The sequence below is a fragment of the Microchirus variegatus genome (assembly GCF_963457635.1).
Source record: "Microchirus variegatus genome assembly, chromosome: 18".
In the NCBI taxonomy this organism is placed as follows: domain Eukaryota; kingdom Metazoa; phylum Chordata; class Actinopteri; order Pleuronectiformes; family Soleidae; genus Microchirus; species Microchirus variegatus.
In genome coordinates this window covers 13,117,363-13,136,075 of record NC_139819.1, presented here as the reverse complement: position 1 = coordinate 13,136,075, position 18,713 = coordinate 13,117,363, and the positions used below count along the sequence as shown (strand labels likewise).

The 18,713-nt window shown below is 40.9% G+C and overlaps 1 protein-coding gene across 1 annotated transcript; it reads left to right on the top strand.

The window, feature by feature from the left end:
* Nucleotides 1–203: 203 nt before the first annotated feature.
* Nucleotides 204–17,760, top strand: itga2.2 (integrin, alpha 2 (CD49B, alpha 2 subunit of VLA-2 receptor), tandem duplicate 2; the record flags this gene model as incomplete). Its single annotated transcript, XM_083905196.1, has 30 exons — nucleotides 204–249; nucleotides 3,399–3,522; nucleotides 4,697–4,806; nucleotides 4,894–4,985; nucleotides 5,353–5,467; nucleotides 7,571–7,698; nucleotides 7,803–7,951; nucleotides 8,172–8,322; nucleotides 8,470–8,635; nucleotides 9,398–9,474; nucleotides 9,560–9,698; nucleotides 10,597–10,742; nucleotides 10,825–10,968; nucleotides 11,144–11,347; nucleotides 11,441–11,571; nucleotides 11,748–11,911; nucleotides 12,180–12,331; nucleotides 12,439–12,549; nucleotides 12,862–12,947; nucleotides 13,255–13,393; nucleotides 13,509–13,592; nucleotides 13,672–13,748; nucleotides 13,823–13,906; nucleotides 14,012–14,114; nucleotides 14,190–14,300; nucleotides 14,459–14,569; nucleotides 15,513–15,626; nucleotides 15,741–15,830; nucleotides 16,426–16,542; nucleotides 17,680–17,760. 30 exons carry the CDS (start codon nucleotides 204–206, stop codon nucleotides 17,758–17,760), a joined length of 3,546 nt encoding a protein of 1,181 aa, XP_083761322.1.
* Between the last annotated feature and the right edge of the window lie 953 nt (nucleotides 17,761–18,713).

Here is an 18,713-nt window from a genome sequence, read left to right as displayed (position 1 = left end):
TTGACGAGGATGACAGATTTGGTCACAACACCAGCACCTGCAGGTATGAGGCGCAGACAGCACGTGTCCTTATATGGAGGACACTTCCGGCGCGTCACCGCCTGTCGCTGCTGCTGCTGCTGCTGCTGCTGCAGCTTCAACGTCTGACAAGTGCGGTGGCTTCATTTATTATTCACCTCAGACTCATGGAATAAAGAGCAACGATGGAGAACCTGTGGGGGAAAATCCTGTTCGCTGTTATAGTGACGAGTAAGTACAACGACTGTTATTATCTGTTTGTGTGACCTGTTATGACCGGGAACCGTCGAAAGAATAAATAATAGTTCTTACTTCGCTGCGGTGAAAAAACTGGGACCGTCACTGGCGACCGGATTATCCGCATCTGGTTTTAAATCAAGAAACTTTTTTTTCTTCTCTCTTAAACTTAATTATTAACGGTTTTCATTCGTTTTGACATGTGCACTTGTACTTGTGTGTTTTTGTACATACTTTAAACACTAATTATACACACACTGTGTTTGAATGTACTCTATATATATGTGTGTGTTTGTTCAGTTTTGTATGTGCAAGTCCAAAGGAAAGCAGAACTAAAGGCTCGCTAAAAACTGTGCCTGCTAAATTAAGAATAGGTCTGATACTTTTTCCTCACTCTTGGACATCCTTTTCTGACAGGAAACTGAAGTTGGTGTCAGTGAAATGGAATAGGAGTCCACATTTGTGGATGTGCACACATAATAAAGCCAATTCTGATTCTTAGTCTAAATAAAAACAAGCTCAGTGTGAATTCACCTCAGGAATAATGAGCCAATCCTGCAAATCAGTTCCTGGATTCAACAAAACCAGGTTGTTGTGTGTGTGTGTGTGTGTGTGTGTGTGTGTGTGTGTGTGTGTGTGTGAAATCTCATCACTGGTGTTTCTTGCTGTCTGTGAGGAAGAAGCTTTCAAAACTGGAGGAAACCTGTAATTATGATTAAATATGCACAGTTCTGACACGAGAGGATATAATGTAATGTGTCTGTACAACAGGAGTGCAGAGTGTTACTTTGTGCTGCAGGTAAACAGGCGTGGCAAGAGTGTCTGGAAAAAAAAGTCTCCAGAGTCCAGAACCCATCCACATACCTCTGCCTGCTGATAGAGGGGAAGGCAGGCTGAGCTCTGCCTGTACGGGCTTGTGGGCTTGCTACTGCAGAAAACACTCACTCATTTACAAGGAAAATTCCATGTCCTGAGGGGGTTTTTAGAGCACGCCAATGCCTGACACATTAAAACACACTGAGTGCTCCACGGTGGTGAGCGCAAGACTGTTAACGCAATCCTCAGCACTTGTTCAACGCAGTGACCTTCATGTGTCGCCAAAGCTTGAGTCACCGAAATGAGCCGATGAGGTTTTTTAAAAACACACGAGCATGACTCGACCACAACTGCCCACTGACACAAAACAGGAACTTGTGATGTCTGCATAAGATAAACCATCACCTCCTTTGCATTGGCACAATGAGGATGAAGTATAAGGCACATACATTATGTTAGTAAAGTTTACAGTAACTGTACTTTTGTTTTACCACCTTAAAGGTGCCATATGTAAAAATGTGGCCAAAAACGGTTACTACATTCAAATTCAAAATACCGAGGTCTTCTAGGTTTCGTTTTCTGGCGTAAATGGCAACCCGTGGTTGCTCGGCAGCTGAGACTCTACTGCAATGAATGGTAGACGGCGGTAGGTGGCGCCACATGCCAAAACATGATTCCAAAACATAAGCATGATTTGCAGTCTGCAAAATATTTTTTTTAATGCAAATATTTTGACTGCACTGTTGTTGTTGGTGAGTTCAGTTTGTTATATGAACATTATTCCTCAGCATCTGTGACATATTAAGAGGATTTTATGGCCAGTTGCTTTAGATTTATTACATAATGCACCTTTAAACTTGCAAGCATTGCAACACAAACACACCATCGTGAGACTGTCATTCACGTTGATTGTCATTCACTGTCATACTACAGGGGTCCCGACACCCTTTGCCTGGTTGACTGGGATATAATCAGACCTGGACAGTAACGGAGTACTTCAGTACAGTACTTAAGTAGAATTTTGAGGGATCTGTACTGTACTTGAGTATCATTTTTGGGGAGTACTCATGACTTTACTCAAGTACATTTGAGAGGCAAATATTGTACTCTTTACTCCACTACATTTCTATCCATAACCGTGAGTACCTGTTACTTCTTCTCTATACATATTAAAAAAAAGATTTAGTTGAGAGACAAAACCATGGACAAAACAATGAATGACGACGCAGCAGGTCCATCCTGTGAATGCGCCAACCTGTGGCCCCATCTCCACAGACTATTTCAATTTTCTGAACAAGTCAAAGGTGCATTATGTAATAAATCTAAAGCAACTGGTCGTAAAATCCTCCTAATATGTCACTGAGACTCAGGAATAATGTTCATATAACAAACTGAACTCACCAACAACAACAGTACAGACAAAATATTTTCATTAAAGAAAATATTTTATCAGACTTCAAATCATGTGGCGCCACCTACTGCCGTCTACCAATCATTGCAGTCAGTAGAGTCTCAGTTGCCGAGCAACCACGGGTTGCCAGTTACGTCAGAAAACGAAACCTAAAAGACCTTGGTATTTTGAATTTGAATGTAGTAACTGTTTTTGGACACATTCTTACATATGGCACCTTTAATGATAGTGTTCGCTTCAAGTGTTTGATGTGTTTACCAAAACAAAACTTCATCACCACCAGTGATATTACACATTTCTGTAAGCTGAGCATTATTTTTTATGTTCTTGAGTATGCAAATGTGGATGTAAAAAATCCATTAAAACTCTAAGGTTTGTCAGAGCGTTGCCATTGTGCTATTGCCTTGTGGGCAAGTGAGAAATGTTAAATAAAACAACATAAAAGGTAAAAAAAGATGAAAATGACTTGTTTTTACTTCCAATTCCTTACTTTACTTACATTCTTCAAGGTATTAATATGAAATTTTTTTCAGAACTCCATGAAGGACATTTCTATATGTAAATGTAAGCACTGTGGCAGTAGTAATGCAATATTTAGAAAATGTACTCTTGATGCTCAAGTACTTTTAAAAACAAGTACTTAAGTAGACATCTGACTGTAGCACCTTTACTTGTACTTGAGTAAAATTTAGCAAGGGGTATCTGTACTTTTACTCAAGTTATGAAGCTGTGTACTCTGTCCGTCTCTGGATATAATTGTAGAGTAACCTCACAGTTCTGTCTCTCAGCATGGAGCACCAGGTACAATACAGTGTCTGCTCCACCTGCCATGTTGCACTGCCCTTGATCCGGGTCAGAATCACTAGAATATGTTCATGTTTCTGTTGTCTAACTTCAGCTCTCTCTCTCTCACCAGTTGACAGAGTGTGGCAGTCCCAGTCCTTCAACGTGGGCACTGCAGGTGCAAAGATCTTCACTGGTCCAGCGACCGAGGAGTTTGGCCAGACAGTCCTGCAAACAACAAACCATGAGGGCAAATGGTGAGAATTTAAACAGTCACTTCAGGAAGGAGGGTGATTTTACACAGCTGCTGACTTCTTTCCCATTTCACCGCCGTGAGGTGTGTGATTTCTGCTGACATTTAAGTAAACCCCGCAGACCTGATAGCATCACCTCAGTTCTACTTCACAGAGCATCACGGTAGACTCTCAGTCTTTGTCTTTAACAGTTTTTCGTCCCTCTAATACTGTAAAAAGATAGAGCAACATGCAGCCAAGCCTGATAGTGTCTGATACTGAGGACAACCTAATATTAAAGGTGCCATATGTAAGAATGTGGCCAAAAACAGTTACTACATTCAAATTGAAAATACAGAGGTCTTTTAGGTTTCGTTTTCTGACGTAACTGGCAACCCGTGGTTGCTCGGCAGCTGAGACTCTACTGACTGCAATGATTGGTACACGGCAGTAGGTGGCGCCACATGCCAAAACATGACTTCAAAACATAAACATGATTTGCAGTCTGCAAAATATATATTTTTTAATGCAAATATTTTGGCTGTACTGTTGTTGTTGGTGAGTTCAGTTTGTTATATGAACATTATTCCTGAGTCTCTGTGACATATTAGGAGGATTTTATGGCCAGTTGATTTAGATTTATTACATAATGCACCTTTAAGATTGAATTGTATTATAATAGCTCTTCTTACAGCTCAGTGTTGCTCTACACTCTTGTATCCTGTGAAATCATCACCCTGGGTATATTCCTAGACTCCTACACAAACAAAAAACCGAAGAACTCCGTTTTAATCTAAGCTGTTAAAATGTGCAAGTGTGTCATCACTAATTCCTCTTTTAACCTCAGCTGTGTGTTAACATTCAGTTAAGTAGTAAGTAACCAAACTCCTCAGCCGTGTCTGGAGGAGGCACACTCTGAGTCACAGTCTCACAGAGTCACTCACCGTCTGAAATGTGTCCACTTTGTGTAAACTGGGGGATGTACATTATCTGACAGCAGTCTATGACTGTGTTTTCCACATTAGTTAACACGGATATTATTGTGACCTGTACTAAAAATGACTTCATTGACATCTGTAAATAACTCGCAAAGCAGATTAAGTCTGATTCAGCGACTGCCTGTTTACATGGTAGTGCACTGTATACAAAAACACACAGGCTTCCCGCTGGAGACACGAGTGTGTGTTGTTTTCTGCAGGCTCCTGGTCGGCGCTCCGTGGAGCGGTTTCAGTAGCAACAGGAAGGGAGATGTTTACAAGTGTCCAGTCACGGGGTCCAGAAACAGCTGTGACAAGCTCAATCTTCAAGGTACGGTTTTGATGTTTGATGTTTGATGTGAAACTGTTGAAACTCTCAACGTGAAACTAATGTCGTCTTTGCCAACCGTGTTTACAGATTCCGTCAGTATTCCAGATGTTCGAAATGTCAACGAAAACATGAGCCTGGGCTTCACTCTCAGCCGAATGCCTCCAGTCAATGACCTGATGGTATGTTTGTGCGCGTGTGTGCAAAATACCAACATAAGATGGTCCTTTATTTGTCCCGCAGAGGGGAAATTTACATTGTTACAGTAGCAAAGACAGCAAAGATAAAGATAGTTTCTATTTAAATAGAAATCTATTGTATTCTATTCTTGGACATTTATATCAAAATCTACTTTTTAGGTGGCATGTCTATCATGTCAGTGAATTATAGCTGCCAGCAGCATGTAGTGGCACTCACTGAGAGGTGACACAAGTTTCACCTTAGCCATAGTTAGAATTAAAGACATACGTCAGACATTTCTGAGAGTCTTTTAAGGATGCTGACAAACTTGAACATCCGATAATATCTTCCTCTTTCCTCCTGAAACAGGTGTGTGGTCCTCTGTGGGGACAACTGTGTGGCTCTCAGAACTTCTACCCTGGAGTATGTGCAAAAATGAGCCCCCTCTTCCGGCCTCAACCTGCCTTCTCCCCTGCTGTCCAGAGTAAGATGTTTCAGAAGTGTTTTCATGAATAGGTATTAATCACTGTTCGTCTCCCGGCTTCAGTTAGAGCTCATTGGTGTCTGTAATTGCAGCTGTTAAAGCATATTATACATGATGCGTTTTTAAAGCTGTGGTGTGTAACGAAGACTGCCAGCTCTGCAGCACGACTCTCTCGTGACACTCCTCAGCATAGCAGTGTTTTGTTTTTGTGTTTGCGGTGACGCAGAGTGATGCATTTTACAGCACGATCGATGCAGGGAAGGTGGAAGCATAACAAGTTCGCTTGTAGCCAATGTTAGGTTATTGGATTATGACATGACCGAGGTTAAGCGGGTGTTGAAACTTTTGGACGAAGGAATATAACTCTGAAACATGAGTGAGCAGTGTTGCCAATTTCGCGACTTTTGTCTACTTTTGTCCTGCCTCGGCATGGCATGGTTGTTTTGCTTTTCCATTAGCGATAGTACCTGGTACTTCTTTTACTACCTGCTCAGGTGAGGTTCTAAGCGAGCTGAGCCGGTACTATGCGTGATGTCGTCAGACTGCCATGCACCGATTGGTCAGAGTGCCATCACAGGAAGAGACGTCCGACCCACAAAGCGAACAATGCCGAAGTGTATATCAGTTAAAAAGACGTTTACATAGACGTACTGAACAAATCTTTTTAATTGACTGATTCTTATGATTCAGTTCATCCAAAAACAACTAGTTGTGTCACAAGTTGTGTGATTTTCTGGCTGAACCTCAGCTACTTTCCAAGGAAGGAAGTCGCCAGTTCTGCCACACGAGTGAGCTGCATCTGGCTCAATTCACCGCAGGCTGAGAGCTGGTCTGACTGTCGACACAGAGAGGGAGAGAGAGAGAGAAGCACCGTGACCACACAGACAACAACAAGCTGCACATGTGCAGTGCAGCTGACTGTCTGTGGACCAATCACCAAACTGCATTGTCCATGTTTTTGTTTTCTCTTCCCTTTACTTTATGATGCAGTCTCACTGTTAATCTTCAAGTTTACATGTGGATATATAGTCGAATAGAACGTTATCGAATTGATGTGACGGCATCGTCACTAACAGGGTTTTAAACTGCACATACAGCGCGGCTACTTCACAAATGTGCAATTCATTGCATGTTTTTTCTGGCAGCTTTTTAGACTGGCTTTCTATTAGGGCTGGACAATTAATCTAAATGTCATCGAAATCGCAACCTCCTACTGCAATTTTCAAATCCCAGGAGCCGAATTGTTTGTCCAACTATCATTTTAGATGAATTATTGTCTTGATCTATACACATCTTATTCTACAGACTGAAGAGGACCTCTTTGTGTCTCACATATCTGCACAAATATCACACAGTGATAATTTTAAATATGTTTTTCAGTGCTGTCAAGCGTTAACGTGTTAACGTTAACGTTAGCTAACGGAGCTAACTGGTAAACGTGTTAACGTTAACGGGCATGACACGTTTCCATGACGACTGACCGGAAAAAGACGCTCGTGACGCCATGTTTATGTGACTCCCGATTGTTAAAATTAGTCTCTAAAATAACACTAAACTTTAAAAACAGAGGCACACATACGCAGTACACAGGTACGCTGGTTATTTGTAGCGCCGCTCTTTTCAGTTTAATAAACAGACCGCTCCAGTTTCGACTGTAGGCGCGCTAACCGGTGCTAAAAGGTGCTAATGCAGCTAACGGAGCTAACTGGTAAACGGTGGCTGGACTCCGGTGTCGCGGCACGTAAACATGACGTCGTTCGCGTCTTTTTCCAGTCGGTTACACAGCACTAATGTTTTTCAATTGAAAATGAGAATAATGATGTAAAAATGACAATTCCCTCTGATATCGCTAGTCATATCGCAACCGCAATTCCTGTCAAGGGAAAGCTCTGCAGGCTTACTGAGACATGGGGTAGCGACACTAGCAGTGCTTTGGTGATATAAATTACTCATTAATGCTTTAAATAACAAAAAAAGGCCACTCATGGCCTGTCTCCGGTCATTAGGTCAGAAATATAAAAGTTTGTAATGGTAAAATGAACTTTTATGGTTTATCACAGGGGCTTTTGAACATAATTGTTTTCTCTCTCGTGATATTTGTAGCATGCGGAGGGCCTATGGATATCGTAATTGTTCTGGACGGTTCCAACAGCATTTATCCTTGGGAACCAATGACCCTTTTCCTCAAGAAACTCATACCTGCACTTGACATTGGGCCAAAAAGCACACAGGTAACAGTGAGGTCTTTATCAGTAGCAGGAAATACAAGTCTTGAATCGATTCAGTTCGGTGTCTTATTGGCTGTGGTTTGTCGAATCATCTTTTCTTGTGGCAGGTCAGTGTGATTCAGTACGCCGTCAATCCCCAGTTTGAATTCCGTCTGAATGACTTTAAAACCAAAGAGGAGATGGTGGCTGCGGCGTCAGCAATCACACAGATGTACGGTTCTTCTACCAACACTTTCCATGCCATCCAGTTTGCCAGGTTTGTCTTACAGCTGACCATCACGTCATTTTATTATCTTTTTGCTCGTCTTATTAATTGATGTCTGTTTACCTGTTTGCTGTTATTCCATGATTAGAACATGAATCCTTTTCCAGTGTGTTTTTTATGCATCAGCACAAATATTTTTGACTAATAAAATACAGTAATTTTGTTGACCTAAAGTAACATAAGAAACATAACATGTGTGTGCTCTTTTCAGCCAGTGGGGATTCAATCCATTGCATGGGGCTCGTACTGGTGCTGCCAAAGTAATGGTGGTCGTCACTGATGGAGAATCTCATGACGACTCCTTCGGAGACTCAGTCATTGAGGAATGTGAGAAACTAGGCATCACCCGCTTTGGTATCGCTGTAAGTGAGAAGCTGCTATTGAAGCAGCGGAGTTATACACAGCATTATAACCTGCAGTCATGCTTTGGTAGTCATAACTAAACCAGTTAAACAGTTAACAGATCATTTCAGTTGGCTCAATAACGGTGTCCGATTTGCTATTTCTAGGTCTTGGGTTATTATATAAGAGAAAACATCGACACAGAAAATCTCATAAAAGAAATCAAATCCATCGCCAGTTTGCCCACTGAGAAGTTCTTCTTCAATGTGTCTGAAGAGGCGGCTCTGTCCACCATTGCTGGAACACTGGGAGACCGAATCTTCAACATAGAAGGTGCATATTATATTTCTCGTCCCTGTCTGTTTTTGTCATACAGCGTTCTAGCAACAACGTTAGAAGCATGCCTGTCTCTTTAAATGCAAATGAGACAAGGGAAACTACGTCAGCGTCACTGAGGCTAACGGCAGCTAACCGCAGTTGGCATTTGGAAAAGCGATCATTTGCCGACTCTAGCCGGCACATTGCCGTCATATATAAAAAGTTTCCACTGGACATGTAAATCCTCTGAGGCTGGAAGTTTGTGTAGAACTCTGTGCTGCACTGTGGAGCCAAGAATAGAACACTTCACAGACTTCCGCTCTTCCGGATACTATTGCCCTCGCCTGCACTCACAAAGCGGAGTGAAACAACAATTCCAGGAATTTACCAGTCTGACGTCAGATACCTTGCGGAAGTCAACATCGAGTGTGACTGACTGAGTCATCTTTTTTCACACTTTTCCTAGTCATAGGGCCTCCAGAGCCACCAAATATAAGTATTAAAATTAAAAATCCTAATCCTGATTTGCACTTGAAATTGAGTGATTGCAGCTCCTACCTTGCGATGTAAAGCTTTTAGTTTGCGTCAAAATCACTTGATTTCCTTCCGCACCAACCCCACTCTTCGTCACTGCGCTCCCTCGCCATTACCATATTACGCTAAAATAGAATCCTAGCGAGAACTCTGTCATGTCAGATTTGCTTTGAACTTGTCTCGATTGTCGATCTGCTCCCCCGTTTCTGATCCTGGTGTTTATTTATTGTGCGCTCCCACAAGGCACCGGAAAAGGGGGTGACAACTTTAAAATGGAGATGTCCCAGGTTGGATTCAGTGCGCACTACTCCAGCCAGCAGGTACTGCCTTTTATACTTCTTAAAACCATTATTATGCCACTGCAAGTTCACATGTTTAGCTGTTTATCACATTGTGCTGTTCTAGAAAGTGATGATGCTGGGAGCGGTGGGAGCCTACGGTTGGAGTGGCACTGTGGTCCATCAAAAAGACTCAAAGGCAGACATTATCCCTTTCTCAGCCTTTGAGGAGACGCTTCAAGACAGAAACCACAGCTCGTTATTGGGTATGCATTCACAGTTTATTAACCATTTTTATTTGTTATTTTAAAGGTGATGTATGTACAACAGCAACCTTTAATGCAGGGATCTCAAACTGTCGGCCCCCCACTTAATATCATGTTATAATGAAAACATGGCCCATAACCTCACCGTCTTTTAAACACAGTGTGTAGCTGAGGCACAGCTGCCAGCGAGGTGATAGAATATATGTTTGCGAGCAATGTTTTTTATAACAGTAATAATAAGACATTTGGTCATAATTATTAATTATTAAATGTATCATATACAACATTCACTTACATATATAAATACACTTGTTAGGGCCTGAGCCACGAATGGCAGTGGCCGAAACGGCTCCTGGTACGAATTTGAATTACAGTTGTCCGCACTATTATTTATGGAATTTAAAATAAATGTCTGTTTTTGATATTAATACATTAATTTTGCATCATAAATAGTATTATTAAGTATACGTGTGATATCATGATGCAATATTGTGGACTGTTTTTTTTTTTTTTTTTTCACTTTTTGTTCTCGAGGCCGGCCCCCTCTTGACCACAATAGATGCACATTGGCACCCAGGTCATTTGAGTTTGTGACCCCTGCTTTAGTGCAGTTAGGGTTAAACACATCTCCTCTGCAGACTCTTGTCTTGTCCATCCTCTGGTTGAGATGTTTTTGAGAGGGGTAGTGAGACTTTTCAGGTTTATTAAGATTCAGAATACCTGACCATAGCTGCAGCTGGCTGTGTAAATTCTGCTACTAACCAGTGAAGGTTGTGTGAAAACGCCAGTGTTTGCAACCCACGAATGAAAATGTATTTTGTGAATGTACTGTCTGCTTTTAGTAAAGCCAGTTTTGGCAATTAAAAGAATGAGACGGTCGACTGTGTGCATTTTCCAGGTTACGCTGTCACCACACTGACTGAAGGCTCTACAGTGTACTTTGTGGCCGGTGCACCTCGATCCAACCACACTGGACAAGTTATCGTCTACACTGTGAATGCTCAGAAGAAAACTACTGTCATAGATTATGAAAGAGGGAAGCAGGTACTAGCAGTAAAATGTGTGAAAACAGCTTTGAAAATGATTTGATGTTCAACCATAAAAGATTGTTTAATTTTGCCGGTAGATTGGCTCATACTTTGGAAGCGTCCTGTGCTCCCTTGATGTGGACAAAGACGGGGTGACAGACCTCCTTCTGGTTGGGGCGCCAATGTTCATGAGTGAGCTGAAGAGAGAACAAGGCAGGGTTTATCTCTTCTCTGTCACCAAGGTAAAAATGTGTAAAGTGTCATAAAAAGTCCGGATCTCGAGTGAACAAGAGATGATTGTGGACAGATAGTTCATTTTCAAACCAGTCCTAAATACACTGTACTTGTGATACATTTGGTTTCCAAGTTGATGATAGTTAATTTCTTCCACTCTCGACTCTGTCTTTACATTTAAAGGGTATACTGAATGAGCAGGGGTTCCTTATTGGTCCACCTGCCACTGAAAATGCACGTTTTGGCATGGCTATCTCTGCCATTCCTGACCTGGACCTCGATGGTTACAATGATGTTGTGGTTGGTGCACCACTGGAGGACAAACAAAAAGGCGTCATTTACATTTACAATGGAGAGAAAAAGACATTAAACAAGCAGTTCTCACAGGTGAGGTCTCTGCAAGACGCTTAAGATTTGATTCAGATTATCCTGTGTCTTTGAGTTAAAAAAAATCTTTAATTGTAAAATTGTCTTTTTCAGAAAATCCTCGGCTCCAAACTGGATCATGAGTTGCAGTATTTTGGAAGGTCACTCGATAGCTTCAATGATATGAATGATGATTCACTTCCAGACCTCTCTGTTGGTGCATATGGCAAAGTGGTGCAGCTGTGGTGAGTTAAAACAACATGTGCTAAATTATATCTTTGTAATAAACTGTGAATGAGTAAATTATGTAATGAGTAACTTATTGAGTTACTCATTACTCAATAATGAGTAATGAGTAATTCATTTAACCCGGTTTTGCAGACCTCATAAGGTTGATAGTATTATTTTGTATGTTTTCCAGGTCCCGAGGTGTAGCAGTTGTTACAACTAAAGCATCTTTCAACCCCAATAAAATCAACATTTTCAACAAACCCTGTAACATTAATGGACGCCAGCTCTCGTGTTTCAACACCAACCTTTGTTTCACTGCTGCATTCAGGCCTAAGAATCCTGTTGGACCTGTCGGTAAATCAGTTTCACTCTTTGGCTTCTTCAGATTATGAAGATTTTATTTACTCAAAATAACAGTTTTTGGGAAACATTTTGTGAAACCGTTATCTTTGGATGGAGTCAGCTAAGCTCAGCTAACAGGTTGCTGACTGTAGGTCTATATACTGTTTGTAGATATATTTAGACATAAACGTCACAGCTAAGCTCAGCTAACTTTCATGAAAAATATCACTGAGTGAGAGTGTTTCTAATTGAGTCGATTTGTTGACTTTCTTTCTTTTAGATATATCGTACACTTTGACTCTGGACGCTGACTTAGAAGCCTCACGAGTGACATCAAGAGGAATGTTTACAAAAAACAACGAACGCTTCCTCACAGAAACGGCAAAAGTGTCATCTACACCTCTTTGTCGAGACTACCAGGTTTATGTTCAGGTAGTTGATTTCATTTGTCTTGGTTCCAGATTCTGATTGTGTCAGTAATTGTTTTTTATTAGATATTAAAATCTCCTGATTTATCCATATATGATTCTGTTTGAAAGGAGACACCAGACTTTGTCAATTCCCTCAGTCTGAAGGTGGAAATCGAGCAGCAGAAGAAAGATGTGAATCCTGTCCTCGACATGTTTGCTCCCAGTGCCTCGCAATTCTTTGTAAGTGACCGACGCAGCAGGAGAATCGGTGTTGTTTTCTAGTCGTGTTTGACCCTAAATGACCGACAAGAAACGCATCCAGTGACACACGGCATTTAAAATTGCATGTTGTTCATGGGTGAGTGCGTGTAATAATTATGTGGTTTTTGAAAAAAAAAGTACAGTTTTTCAGTTGGTCACGCGAGTTTTACAGTCACACACTGTGTGTGTGTTTACCCCAAAACAGAATTAAAGTGTATCCAATGCAATGCATCAACACTGAAGAATAAAACAGCATCCTGTGCTGAATGTGCTGCTCTGTTATTGTTTCAGATCCCCTTCACTAAAGACTGTGGCTCTGATGAGGTGTGTATCAGTGACTTGGTGCTGAGTGTAAAGACGGACTCGACAGCGTCCAGGTGAGAAATCATACTCCGTTACATACAGTATATCATATGTACAGTATAGAGATCGTTTCATGCTCAAAGTCATGACTGATTGTGCTTGATGTAAGGGTTCGGATCCTCAGGATTCTGTTGTGCAATTTGAGCTGAAGTTGAAAGAAAAAATAATACAGTGCTACAGAGCAAGTTCAAGCATGACTGGAGCCTGTCTTTGCCATGAGTCATTTGTGAAGTGAGGATAGGTTTATTTAAGGCAATCAAAAGCAGACCCTTTTTTTCTTTGGTTGTTTTGGTTACAGTAACCTGAGCTTTTCTGTTGCAGCCCAGCGCCCGTTCTGGTCAGCGCTAATAACCGAGAGCTGTCTTTTCAAGTTGCTGTGAAGAACAAAAAAGAGAACGCGTACAACGCCCGGGTCGTGGCCACATTCTCCAACAACCTCTACTTGTCCGTCTTTCCTTCTGTGAGTGAAAAAGAATGATCAGAGAGTTTTAACTGTGACACTGTGACACACTCTTAATTTAGTGTTTTTTTGTCTGTGTGGGTGAAGATGATAAGATTCATTTGCTTATTTGCAGACGGACAATGTCAAATGCACCTCAACAAACACAGAGACCGTCACATGCCTGGTGGGATACCCAGCGTTAAAAAAAAACGAAGAGGTGTGAGCAGAGAAAAACGGAATTTTGTTGCGCGTCTTTGGTCACAGAAAGTGATGACAAACGTTTGATTTCATTGCAGATAAAATTTCAGATCAACTTTGAATACAGTCTTGAGCAACTTCAAAACCGAGCTGAGGTGAAATTCGAGGCCAAGAGGTACATGAAGAGTCTTGTGTAATTAAAATGTAATCATTCTTTATAGTTCCATATATATACTCTTTTCTTTACAGTGATGGTAAAGAGGAAAGACCTGCAGACAACAAAGTGGACATATCCATTCCTGTTCAGTATGATGCGGGGATTATTTTATCACGGTGACTTCCATTTTTTCCCCAGTGTTTTCTCTTTATTTTCAGTCATGAAGTCTAACGGTCGACATTTAAACAAATGTTTGTGTTGTTATATTTTATTCATCACAGGCAGTCAAATATCAACTTCTACGTGGCAAACGCGACCACTGACGTAGTAACGACGGTGGACTCTGTAGAAGACATCGGCCCAGAGTTTAACTTCACAGTGAAGGTGCGGTAAATGAATTCTCAAATTCAAAGGTATTTTCTCATTTATATTTAATTTACATATATGTTCTCTTTAAAGGTTTCAACAGGTCACGTTGTGGTCAGTCTCCTGTATCTGAGTATTGATCTGCCGATAACCACTAAAGGTGGAAATCAGCTCCTCTATGTCACCAAAGTGGACACGCAAACTGTGAGTACTCAAAATTGTATAAAATGTATTAATAAACTTTTTTTTTTAGTAGAGTTACCATGCTGTAACCCTTATTTACCTGTATCTCATTAAATAATGCTTTGTGAAATGTCTTTTATAGTAAATTCTTTAATATAATAGGGCTTCTCTATCTGTAGGGAGGTTCTGTCACCTGTGATTCTCAGGGCCTGGTTGATCCACTGAAGATCGGGGTGAAAAGCCATAAAGTGTCCTTCTCAGAGGAGAGCTTCAGAGGTTCAGACAAACTGGTCAGTCGTTCTGTTATTTCCCTTAATTATAAAATGAATATTATAATGATTTTAATTGACTGATAATGCAGATGCAGATCTTCTTCTTTCGGCTCAGGGGTCGCCACAGCAGATCATCTGCCTCCATCTTGTCCTTTCCCTTGTGTCCCCCTCTTCTCCGTCCTCTTCCTTTGGATACGTTCATGTACTTCCTCATTCCACCACCAAGTTTCCTTATCTTCTTTGCTCTGGTCAGAGGAAACACCAAACACTATCTTGGCTGTATCCCTCACCATGTTAGCTGTACTTCCTAAATCATCCGGTAACTTATCATTAGCCTGTGCCTGCTGCAATTCCTTCCTGATCTCTGCACAACATTCTTCCTTTTTCAGCCTCCACCATTTAATCCTTGCCTCTGCCTTCACTCGCTTCCTCTTCTTGGTTTCCGAAGTCATCCTATGAACTACCAAACAATGCTGCCTAGCCACACTCTCCCCTGGCATCACCTTGCACTCTTCTATCTCCTTCAGATGGCCTCTTCTGCATAGTCTACCTGTGAAGATCTCCCTCCACCTCCTCCTTCTCATATTTCTCTTTTACCTGACAACCAACTTGTAGGACATAAGCACTCACAACATTTAACATCCCACTGTCAATTTTCCCGCTCTCCTCTTCTGTCTTCAGCCAACAGAAGCCCAAATTCTCAATAGCACTGATGGAGGTCATTGTTAACCCGGGCCTCAACCGATCCAGTATGGAAGCACTGTTTATAGTGATCTGCATGTTTGATTTGGTAAAGGTTTGATGATGCCCTTCCTGATGCAACCCCTCCACACTTATCTGGGACCAGCACTAGGAGAACACTGAATGTGGCCCCTTCAGTGGCTGGGTTGATAATGCAGATAATTATTTGAAATTGTACGGTAATCATAAATGTTTTTTTGTCTTTTGTTTCTTTCTTCAGGACTGTAAGAGTGCACAATGCAAGAGCATAAAATGCATCCTCAAAGACACTAAAGTTAAGAGTGACTACTTTGTGACAGTGAAAACGCGGATCTGGAGTGGCACGTTTATTTCGGTAGATCGTTTCTCTATTAAACTTTTGTCCATCTTTACCAATGTTACTCATCCATAGATTCATTATGATGGTGTTTAGTTCTCTTATTTGTTGTTGTTTTTGTTGTTATGACAGGCCACCTATCAGAGTGTGGAGCTGACATCCAGTGTTGATATTGAAACCGCCAACCCCGATCTTCTCATTATCGGCCTCAAACAGCTTCCTGTAAGATCACATTTCACAGCAACCATGAATCATGAGACTTACTGTCTGATATTGAACACATTTTTACCTCTAAATGAAAACACTTTTCCCTTGATTTTGAACATTTACTGTGATGATAGATTCTTTTGCACCATAATAAAAAAATGATTGCTAAATTGCGATGTCCACATTTTAGTGGGAATGGTCTAAGGCACACGTGTCAAACTCAAGGCCCGAGGGCCAGATGTGGCCCGCCATGTCATTTTATGTGGCCCGCGAGGGATTAATTGGTCTTAAAAATCTGTGTTAGAATAGGTCTATGCTGCTTTAAGGCGTGTGTTGATCATAAACTACATATCCCACAATATATGGAGATTGCGTGACCTGCAAAGTGACAACATCCTGCCACTAGATGGCAGTGTATCATTGTATATGCATCATAATTACCTTTATTTTACATTTGGTTACATTTAGTTAAATTTATTCTGTATGACAGTAACATCTGGCCCTTTGACCATGGTAACCATTATGCTGATGTGGCCCACAGTGAAAATGAGATTGACACCCCTGGTCGAAGGTGTGAAGTGCCTGTTCATTTTGTTTTCCTTCTGTCCAGGTTGTGGTGACCATCAGTAAACCAGGAGAGAAAGGTGAAGTTCCAGTTGGAGTGATCGTTGGCAGCATTATTGGAGGTCTGGTGCTGTTGGCCCTGGCTGTTGTACTCCTGTGGAAGGTAACATTTAGTGTGTCCATTTCAGTGTACAAACAAAGTGAGAGAGGAATGTTGGTTTACTTAAAGGAGACATATGTCCTATTTCTCCAAGTTAACCTAGTTCCCTGGTGTCCTAATGAACATGTCTGTGACATGCTTTGGTCAACATACCATAAGAATGAAGCACCACAGCAGTTCAATCATCCTGTCAAAACAACCCTGTTCAGAACGCTCTGTTTTGAGTGCCTGTCTCTCTAAATGCAAATGAGACGCAGGAAACTAAGTCAGTGTCACTGAGGCTCTGGCAGCTAACAGCAGTTAGCATTTGGAAAGGGAATGTCTCATTGTGACGTAGCAATGAGCCCACAAGTCAACATCACATTGTTTATCGCCTGTACTTAGACTGAGGATGACCACAAAAACACGAGTGAGTCATCTTTTTTCACACTTTGCCAACTGATAGGGCCTCAAATAGAGTCACAAACATAAGTATTAAAATGATTAAAAAGTTTATTTTAATTTTGCATAATATGTACCCTTTAAACTGTGCAATGCGATGCAGCATAGGCTATTTAAGCTATGTTCACACTGGCACCTGCTGTGGCCAGAGGTGTTTTTGGATTGTCCCAGAATCATTAGAAATTTGGCACAAACATGGATGAAGTGATTAGATCTTGATGGTCAGAGGTCAAGATGACTCTGAAACTCATGAATTTTTTCTCCTAAAGCTGTGGTGAGTAACTTTTAAACACACGTCTGTTGCATTCACTGTTGCTAACAGGTTGTATTATGGTTGAAAACACAAAGAAGGGCCCATGTTTAGCAGTTTAATGGTATAAAAGCTGTCGCTGCATATACATAAACACTCCCTCAGTCAGGTCTGATAGTATTGCTTGACAGGTTCTGTTTTCGGGTAAGGGTTGCAGCATACAAAATAAATTTACATTGGTTCGTTTTACGAAGACCAAACAGAGCTAGAATAAAATCACCAAATGATGCACTGCAGCTTTAAGAACTCAAGGGAATCCTTTTAAATCTGTTACATATTTTTTACTTTGACTCATGGATTGACTGGTTCGATTTGGGTGGTCAAAGGTCAAGAGGTCACATTTTCTAACACATGATTTAAAACTGTAATGTACTTTGTTTGCTTTCCAGTTTGGGTTTTTCAAAAGAAAATACAAGCAGCTTCAGCAGGAGGCCGAAGAAGGACACACAAACGCTGACGAAGTGCTATGAACTCCTCCTCGTCTGCACTGGTGTTTTACCGTTGTGGAGCCATGCTGGTACTTCTTACTGGTTCTAGTAAAGTGCAAATGGACTGTAGCTCAATCACTGTCAATGGTGCATTTTTTTAATGAAATGAAAGCTGTTAAGTTTGTGGATCACTGGGATTGGACTGTTTTTGCTTTGTGGGCTGTATATTGACTTTTCGCTGTTATGCACTGACTTTGAGTAAATGTTAAATCTTGATTTTCCCAACCAACAGAACCATAGATATGATTTTATTTAAGATATTATGTTGTTGTCTGGACTTTTCAAAACAGTTATGACCTTTTTACCCTGTACATATCTCATTTTTGCGTTGCCATTTGTTATGACGACAATAACATAGCGTCATAAAAACATGATCATCTTTTAATTTGACCATGGTGTAGACTGCACCATGATGAGATCTACTGTCACTTTTGACACTCAGGACTTTTCTTGCATTAAAACTATGTATCTGAATAGTTTAAATGCAAACAGGAAACAATACTTTTTCTAAAAGAGAGTAAAATATATGTTTGTACTGTATATATTGTAGAATATATTTCTTATTGGGGGTTTTTCATCCGTGGGAACACGGAATAGCTTATTTTGTTGTTATTGTTGATATTTGTGATATTCTTGACCATTGCTTTATTTTATGATTGTAAATGTTTTTTGTCTAATGAATTTCAGGAAACACAATAAATCTCCGCCTTTGTTTCTTGGAAGTTTTGCGTTGGGTGTTTGATGCGGCGCCACCTCAATATGTATTGGCATGTGTTTTCCACAAGATGGCAGCATTGAATCAATGACACACAGGCAGGGCAGCGTGTATTATTGTTTCCACGCTGCATTGTTGATGAGTTGAATACCACCATCAATCTATATGACCCACTTGTTTCTCCTCTCTGACCTTGCTGGAAAACCAACTTGAAGCACTT